The sequence below is a fragment of the Sphaeramia orbicularis genome, chromosome 20 (genome assembly GCF_902148855.1).
Source record: "Sphaeramia orbicularis chromosome 20, fSphaOr1.1, whole genome shotgun sequence".
NCBI lineage: Eukaryota > Metazoa > Chordata > Actinopteri > Kurtiformes > Apogonidae > Sphaeramia > Sphaeramia orbicularis.
In genome coordinates, this window is record NC_043976.1 from 20,780,075 (window position 1) to 20,789,629 (window position 9,555).

At 34.3% G+C, this 9,555-nt stretch overlaps 1 protein-coding gene across 2 annotated transcripts; it reads left to right on the plus strand.

Annotated features, from left to right (window-relative positions):
- Positions 1-2,337: 2,337 nt before the first annotated feature.
- On the plus strand, positions 2,338-8,995 carry xkr9 (XK, Kell blood group complex subunit-related family, member 9). 2 transcript variants are annotated; one of them, XM_030122804.1, is made up of 4 exons: positions 2,338-2,379; positions 3,732-4,171; positions 5,650-5,864; positions 8,334-8,995. In XM_030122804.1, exons 2-4 carry the CDS (start codon positions 3,855-3,857, stop codon positions 8,960-8,962), a joined length of 1,161 nt encoding a protein of 386 aa, XP_029978664.1. In that variant the 5' UTR covers positions 2,338-2,379; positions 3,732-3,854; the 3' UTR covers positions 8,963-8,995. The 2 variants fall into 2 exon arrangements, with proteins under 2 accessions (XP_029978664.1, XP_029978666.1); XM_030122806.1 differs by lacking the exon at positions 2,338-2,379 and having other exon boundaries at positions 3,695-4,171.
- Positions 8,996-9,555: the final 560 nt, after the last annotated feature.

A 9,555-nucleotide genomic window follows, 5' to 3' on the forward strand; every position in this document is an offset into this window, starting at 1 on the left:
CCCAGGGACACGGCCTCTCCCTTAGGCTTTACACTGTGGTGAAAAGTTGTCGTACTTTGAGTCACTGCACATTTATTAGACCCAGTGTTGTGTAATATATCAAAGTATAACAGTATAAATAGGAGTTATAAAGGCCTGTACAGCAATATTGTTAATTATATTTTATCTGCTACATGGATGGTTCTGTCTCCTATTTAAGTTTCAATACATCAGTGTCCTTTATGTCAATGTTTCGCTTATATTTTTTGTGATAAAATGTACAGCTTTTCCTTGGTGAGATGAAAATATGTGAAGTTTACAGTCTGTCTTTATTTGTTTATTTGTTTATTTGTTGAGGACAATGCATACTAATCCATAAAGACCCAAACAGGTACTAGCGAATCCAATCATGCATGTTGATCCACTAATCCTATCAATACATGCACACAATTGGTGTAAAATACAGTTTGTCATCTTTTCATGGTCATCAGATATGACTCATTTGGACGTTCAGATGCTCCGTAGTGAACGTGGAAACACCGTCATCTTCTACAACATTGATTCACCAGTTAAACCCATGGAGTTGGATCAATGACAGTGGATGGAGACACTTGTTTTTACATTCAGCTAATGATATATTTTACAGGAAAAGTCATTTTTTCTTAAGTTTTCTCTGTTTTTGATACAATAACCCTCAAATGTTGCATCAGAATATGATTAAAGTACATGATCTGTAAATTGAATATAGGAAAATACCTGATTCATACTGATAGAATACAATATACAGAGGATAATATTATAAATAAATGATGATAAATCTCTTAAGAAAGGTTAGATATAGAGGAAATTACATTTGGGAACTGACATAAAAGTAACACTAGTTCTTTATGAGTTGATGAACACTCAGTACAAAAAACATTACTTTGTGCAAATATGCCGGATTTAGCTGGAGGCTAGTTTCCATCTGTAGTCCTCTACATGCAACCCATAAGGACCCAGTGTGACATTTATTTCAATTCCCAAATGAATGTTTCTCTATATTTAACCATCCTTACTTGATTTATCACCATTTATTGTAATATTATTCTCTGCATTTTTTTGTCAATTTCTGTGAAAATCAGGTATGTTCCTACTAATAATTTACTAATCATGCATATGTTCATAAAAGCTCAGAGTAAAGTTGAGGATAATTTTATCAAAAATAGAGAAAACAGAAGAAAAAGTAACTTTTTCAGCAAATATATCACTACCTGAACAAAAACCAAGCATTTCCATCCACTGTCATTGATCCAACTCCATGGGTTTTACTGGTGAATCAATGTTGTAGAAGATGACGGTGTTTCCATGTTCACTACAGAGCCTCTGAACGTCCAAATGAGTCATATCTGATGACCATGAAAAGATGACAAACTGCATTTTACAGCAATTATTTACATGTATTAATAGGATTAGTGGATCAACAGGTATTAAACAGTTGAGATCATTAGATGATTTTGGTAGAGGGTGGATGTTTGGGTCTTTATAGGTTAAAGACAGACTAAACATATAAATAAGATAATACAGTATAGACAACACATTACTATATAGAAGTTTACATCATAAAAGACATTGTTAATACAGTAAACATAGTATAAAACTGCCAAGAATAACTATCGTGGCAGAGGGTGGATGTTTGGGTCTTTATGCGTTAAAGACAGACTAAACATATAAATAAGACAATACAGTATAGACAACACATTACTATATAAAAGTTTACATCATAAAATACATTGTTAATACAGTAAATATAGTATAAAACTGCCAAGAATAACTATCGAGTGACATGAAATGCTGATCAGACATTACAGGTGTTCACTGGTTTGATTAGATTTTTACCATTTCTTTTAGTACTTTTTTAAATGTAGAAAAGGTGGAGATTTCTCAAATAGTCATTGGAAGACTATTCAGCTTCAGAGGATAAAGTGTTCCTGGTGATGATTCCTATACTTACTGTAAATGCTTAGAATAAAGGACACCACCCTGTGAGGAATGTCACGTGTCCTTCCACACGTTCAGCCTTGGAATGAGAGGACACACCTGCCTCTTACACCAGTGGAGTCTGGATAAACCGTGACATTTCATCAGAGGGAAGCTAAAGCTCAAGCCATGTAAAAAAATGTGTGCAATGTTTAAACTTCCTCTAACACTGAACTGAAGTTTTAATTGACACCTGCTGGTTCACACACACACCCCTAGGTGTATTATATGTTATGTCATTTCCTGTTTGCCTGTATTAGTTCACTGTGTACTTACTGGGGTGGGGCGTGTCACAAGTTTCATGGAAAGAGAAAGAAATCTGCTGACTGCAGAAGTGTGTGCTGATATGACAGAACACTGCTGTTTAACGTGTGAAACCTAATGGTAAGTCTATTATTTCTTTTAATTTTGTTTTTAATAGTAGCTGATTTGGTTTTAGAAAGATATGCATTGATTTTTGTACATATTTGATAACGTACTGATTTTTATGTCATTTCAAAATCAAAGATCGATCAGAAAATTGTTGTATGTCAATGCGAGCAAAGGAATAATATCATTGTGTTTATTGTTATTTGATATTACTTGAAAATATCACTTAACACCAGTGCTAATTAGCTGTATCATTGATGGGATCTCATTTAATTGTTTAAAATGATACCAGCACCTTTAGGTAAAAAAAAAACTCAACACACCGCTATAATTGTACTGAATTTATTTTAAAATGTAAAGAATGACAGAAGGAAAATCCATTATATAAGAATTCTGAATAATCAGGGCAAGATTTTCATTGAACTAATTTATAACATCAGCTGTTATATGTGAGTTTTATCAGATGGTATTTATCAAGGATCGAAGGGCAAGAAAATATGTCACAGAAGCTGATTACAGTAATGTAGCATGTCATAATGCAGTTTATCTGAAGCAAAGATTTGTTTAAATCAGCACATAGGCTGAAGAAATACACTGGAAAAAATCTAAATCTTACCAAGTGTATTTTCTCATTTCTAGTCAAAATATCTTATCACACTTAACCCTTGTGTGGTGTTCAAATTTTTGTTATTCAGCCATTGTTCGTGGGTGTGGTGAACCCGCTGCATTTGTGGGTTTTTAATTCAATATAATCAAACAATTTTATGTTAAAATACTCAACAGATGTTTACTTCATTCCAATTACAAGCAACATACAAAGCATATATGTTTAGTATTTGCCTTTTGCCTTTGCTAGATCACATTTATAAATTGAAGCGCTACCTGTTTTTAGTCTGTTTTGTTTTTTTTTTTTTTTCAATAAAATGAAATATAATCAAGATATGAGAGGAAAAAACTCATAAAAAATAATTACTCATCATTCGTCTTTTAATAAAAAATGAAAATGGGTCCCACAGACCCAAACACCATACAAGGGTTAAAATAAGACATAATCACCTGAAGAGTAACTTTTCAGTGAGATATAAGAACTTATTTTTAGACAATAAAAATAAAATAAAATAATAATAATGACATTAATAACAATAATAAAAAATCTTATTTCAAGAAATCTTGCCAAGATAATTTTCACTTGTTCCATTAGCAGATTTTTTTTTTTTTTTTTTTTTTAATTCAAGCAAAAATATCTTGTATTAGTATCTTTTAACTTTTTTTTAGAGGGTCATTTTTTCCAGTGTATTTGCCCATGTATCAAGCCCAGTATGTTTAATGTTACTCATGGTTTTTATCACCTTGTATTGATTTCACAGCCTTGTTGATGCCTGATCTGATGGACCGAAACAGACCTTCCCAGAGGAGATTTTCAACAAAAACTTCAAGGAAATGTACAAAGGAAGCAGATTTTTTCCTTGTGGTTGAAGTTTAACAACAGAATGTCTCAGTCAGACATTCAATACACCAAACTGCGATGGATACTAACCATTGCTGGACTGGTCTTGTACGTGGCGGACATTTGCACAGACATTGTACTGGCTCTAAAATATTTTCAAGAGGAGCATTATGTTTGGAGTGGACTGACTTTAGCCTTTGTTCTGATGGGGCTACTGGTCACACAGATCTTCAGCTACTCCTGGTACTGGGACGACCTGAATGATACTTTTACAAATCCAGAGGGAAAATCAACCATATCAGGCATGTCCAAAGATAGACTCACTGTCCTGCATTTATTTGGAATGGGCATCTTTACCAGGTATGAAATAAATAGGTGATGCTGTTTTTATACCTGCAACATATGAAAGGTTTTGTGCAAAATAATAAACTGCAGCTTAACCCTTTAACAACTGCAATCTCTCCAGCGCTGCATTTTGCACTTTACAGCATTTGAATTACTGTAACTCCTGAACGGTTTGTGATATGCACAAAATTCAAACTGTATCAGTAAGCTTTTCAACATTATATAACACTTTATGGCAGCAATGTGGGGCTCTAATACAAGTAGAAAGGAACTGTTAACCAAAAAAAAAAAAAATAATAACCAAAAATATGAAGCCATAATATGGATACTGAATGTGCAAGACCAAAAAGCATGTTTGAGCAGATGTAAAAGAGTTCAAAGTTTATTTCTGCAATCTCAAAAAGTTTTAGTATGGACATTTACAGTTTTTTTATTTTTATTTTTTTATTTATTTATTTTTTACTAAAACACACTGTTTTAAGTATTTATTTTTTATAATAATGATAGCTAATGGCCAGATATAGAAAGTTACGCTACAAAAATTAAAATCTTACCAAGTGTATTTTTGACATTTTTAGTCAAAATACCTCATCACACTAAAACCAAGGCATAATCACTTAAAGCATAACTTTTCAGAGAGATATAAGAATGTATTTTTAGACAATAGATCTTGAAAATCTTATTTCAAGAAATCTCACAGAGATAATTTTCACTTGTTCCATGGGGCAGATTTTTTTTTTTTTTGCTTGAATATAGCAAAAAAAAATCTTGAATTAAGCAAAAAAAAAAAAAAAGAAAAAAGAAAAAAGAATGATATTAAACATACAGGGCTCCATACATGTGTAAAAAAAAAGTTGATCATGTCTTATTTTAAGTGTAATGAGATATTTTGACTAGAAATGACAAAAATACACTTGGTAAGATTATGATTTTTGCAGTGTAAGTTCTTCCTGAAAACAAAGGTGCAAAAGAATTGGCAAAAAAGACATTTTCTGACACTTGTATTGCAAAGACAACATAAAGACATGGCAATGCTAATATGCTAAAAACTTTAAGTCATTTTTTTTGTCTTTTTTACTAAAACTCACTGTTAGTGTATTTATTATGTATTTATTATTTAGAATAATGAGAATTATTGGCCAGATATAGAAAGTTACACGTCAAAAATCAGGGGCAAAAGAACTGGCAAAAATACATTTTCTGACACTTTTGTTGCAAAGAAAACACAAAGACATGGCAGTGCATAAAGCCTGCATGTTAAGACGTAGTATGTACAGTATGTGAATTATGCACACCAGGATGAAAATACAGAATGTCCAAACTGGAGAAACTGTATTTTAGCTACTCCATTGTGTGAAACACATGTTTAACTTTAGGATGAGGTTTTGCAAATGCATCACTGTCTGAGCAGCACAAATAGAGGATTTAACAACCAGTGTAGAACAGTAGCACCCACCTCTGTCTTTGTTCCCATTGTGTTTGCTTGTTGTTAGGTATTACCACCTTCTGCAGAAAGGGTTCAGTGTGGTTTGGACCGCATCCAATTCTTATATGGTGGAGGAGACAAGGGATGTGCACCAGAAGCTGTTTGGCCTGGCGACTGATCTGAGCATGCTCAAACTGTTTGAGGCCTTCCTGGAGAGTGTCCCCCAGCTCCTCCTGCAGCTGTATATACTGCTGGACCAGAAGGAGGTCTCGGTCATGCGGTGTGAGTATATATACCAGAAGATAAAGAGTCTATTCATGACTTTGCACTGTTGCACTGCAAAAATCAAAATCTTACCAAGTGTATTTTTCTCATTTCTAGTCAGAATATCTCATCACACTTAAAATGAGACATAATCACCTAAAGAGTAACTTTTCAGTGAGATATACTCAGTGCTAATGAAAACGCAACACTTGAATGTGTTTTATTGTTCCTGAGCTGCATCAATATGTTTAAGTTTCACCTGTATAAGATAATCCCAAACAGTTTCTTAACTACCTGAGATGGGTTGAGCTATTGTCACGCTTGAATGAACTTGTCTGCATTCATAAGACTTATTTTTCTCATTGCTCAGCAATGAACTGCTCAGCTTAAGGAATTGTGGTCAGTTAAGGAGTGGTCATGTTCTGTATATAAAGGCAAGCTGAAAAGCATGAAAATAATTTGCAATAACTCAGCAATGCCTAGACTGACACTTGACCAAAGATGCCACGCTATGGGGCTCCTGGAGGCCGGAATCTCTGCTCGGCAGGTGGCGCGCCGTTTTGGATGCAATGTGTCCACCATAGTCAGGATGCAACAGAGGCATGAAGAAACTGGCTCAACTGCAGACAGACCTCGCCCTGGACGAGCACGTGTGACCACGCCACAGCAGGATCGCTACATTGAGCTGCAGCACCTCCGGGACCGCTTTGTGACTTTTGGTTTTGGGGGTCCTTGAATTTTTTTCTTTATCCTTATTTTTTGTCAACAAATTTGGATGTGATTTTTTATTTTTACTGTATAGAAATGGCCTATGATTAAGTCCAAAGAGCTTATGGAATAAAAATCCTCATCGATTTAAAAAAATATAAGAAACTTCAAGTGTTGCGTTTTCATTGGCACTGAGTATATAAGAACTTATTTTTACACAACAGATCTTATTTCAAGAAACCTTACCAAGATAATTTTCACTTGTTCCCTTGGCAGATTTCGTTTTGCTTAATTAACGATTTTTTGCTCAGTTCAACCAAAAAAATCTGCCAATGGAACAAGTTAAAATTATCTTGGTAAGATTTCTTGAAATAAGAAATTCAAGATCAATTGTCTAAAAATAAGTTCTTATATCTCACTGAAAAGTTACTCTTTAGGTGATTATGTCTTACTACCTCTGCCAGGAGGTGTTGTGATCACTTTACTTTGTGTTTGTTTGTTTGCGTGTTTGTTTGTTTGTTTATTAGCAACTTTACGGGAAAACTATTACAACCATTGTTCCCAAATTTTACCCACAGATAGGCCTAGGCTCTGGGACCAACCCATTAAATTTTGGGCCAAGTAGGACAAAGTTCAAGGTCACAGCAAGGTCACAAAATCTCAAATTCTCCTATCTCTCATCATTGAGCAATTTTCGAAAATTCATAAAAAATTCAAAACTACTCCGATTAGCCTCCAATTTGATACACCTGTAGCTTATAACAATATCTTGTATCTGGCTCAAAATTGTCCACATCCACTGTGGAATGTGGACTCTGTGGACAATTCAATTTAACATTGAAAATCCCATTTACGACACATTTTTCATTATAACTCAACAAATATTGATTGGAATTTAATATAATTTGATATACACATGACTGGTACCAAGCTTCAACTTTCCCTGCTGTATGGAACAACCTTGAAACTGCTTAATTTAAAAAGAAATAGTCGATCCCCACATGCACACCGTTCAGGGTGCTTGGCAGAGGTTTGCATTCTCTAAACCAGGGGTGTCAAACTCATTTTCTTCCGGGGGCCACATTCAGCCCAATTTAATCAGAAGTGGGCCGGACAAGTAAAATAACAGCATGATAGCCAATAAATAATGACAATTCCCAACTGTTTTAGCGCAAAAAAATGACATTCAATTATGCCAATATTTACATTTACAAACTATCCAAACAAAAAGGATGTGAATAACCTGAAAAAATGAAATTTGTTAAGAAATATAAGTACAATCTTATCAATATTTGGCCTCAACTTTTCATTCATACATATGCATTACAGGTCAGATCTACAAAGGCACAAAACATTTAGGAACAGGCAGAATATTGTTAAAATTGCACTTAATTTTCTGAGGTTGTTCATATTTGTTCAGGTTATTCATATTTTATTGTTAAAGGATAGTTTGTTAATGTAAACATTTTCATAATTTAATGTTTTCTGCATTAAATCAAATAGTAAAAATTGGTGTCGTCATTATTTATAGGTTATTATAATATTATTTTTGAGTTTGATGCCCTAACTTGCACTTTGCAAATTCATCCCGCGGGCCAAATTGGAACCTTTGGTGGGCCGGTTTTGGCCCCCGGGCCACATGTTTGACACCTGTGTTCTAAACCCTTGTTTTAAGTGCGATGAGATATTTTGACCAGAAATGAGAAAAATACACTTGTTAAGAGTTTGATTTTTGCACTGTTGTGGTTTTTCTAACTTTCTGCTGTTCTTTATTCTCAGGTTTGTCCATGGTCTTCTCCTTCTTTAACATTGCATGGGCCCTTGTGGATTATCGCCGTTGCCTGCGTAGATCCCTTCCTCAGATCCAGGAGATGCCCTCTGGCCTCCCCACTTTGATTTACCTCCTCTATAAACTCTTCACCATCACCAGCCTCATTCTCAGCTACAGCCTCCTCCTAAGGCTGAGCACCTACAGCACCATAGCGCTCACCATCATCTGGCTGGTGGCTACAATCTGGACGCACTTTCTTCAAACCAACTTCTGCACAACAAGAAAGCTGGAGTTCCTCTACCGAGCTGTCATCGGATTCATCCTCACATTCACTTTTTTCAATGTTAAAGGACAGGACACCAAAATGGAAATGACTGCTTACTACTTCTTCTACTGTCTTATAAACATTACAGCTCCAACTCTGCTGGCTTTGCTGAGGCCAGAGCTTCAGACAGCCATGTTTTTGCTGACAGTCAGTGGTTTAATCTTGGGAGGTTCAGTTCTGGGCTTAGTGTGTCTGATGTCCTACTACGTCTTCCTGCACCCCAGAGGGAAGATACAGGAAGCGGACGAAGTGGACGGCCTGGCAAAAGAAAAAGACACCACAAGGAGAATTAGAAAATTCTTGCAACCTTAAGCACTGCAAAAATCTAAATCTTACCAAGTGTATTTTTCTCATTTCTAGTCAAATTATCTCATCACACTTAAAATAAGACATAATCACTTAAAGAGTAACTTTTCAGTGAGATATAAGAACTTCTTTTTAGACAATAGACCTTGAAAATCTTATTTCAAGAAATCTTACCAAAGATAATTTTCACTTGTTCCACTGGCAGATTTTTTTTGCTTGAATTAGGCATGAAAAAAAACCATGAGTGATATTAAACATACAGGGCTCGATACATGTGCAAATATACTGGGAAAAAAAGCCCCTCTAAAAACAAGTAAAAAAAAAAAAATCAATTCAAGATATTTTTTTCTTGAATTAAGCAAAAAAAAAAAAAAAATCTGCCAATGGAACAAGTGAAAATTATCTTGGTAAGATTTCTTGAAATAAGATTTTATTATTATTATTATTATTATTATTATTATTATTATTATTATTATTATTATTATTATTATTATTATTATTATTATTATTGTCTAAAAATAAGTTCTTATATCTCACTGAAAAGCTACTCTTTAGGTGATTATGTCTTATTTTAAGTGTGATGAAATATTATGACTAGA

Coding starts and splice junctions, on each gene's coding strand:
- xkr9 (XM_030122804.1), top strand. CDS start 3,855: ATGTCTCAGTCAGACATTCAATACACCAAACTGCGATGGATACTAACC. Junction 4,172..5,649: donor GGAATGGGCATCTTTACCAG/GTATGAAATAAA, acceptor GCTTGTTGTTAG/GTATTACCACCTTCTGCAGA. Junction 5,865..8,333: donor GGAGGTCTCGGTCATGCGGT/GTGAGTATATAT, acceptor CTTTATTCTCAG/GTTTGTCCATGGTCTTCTCC.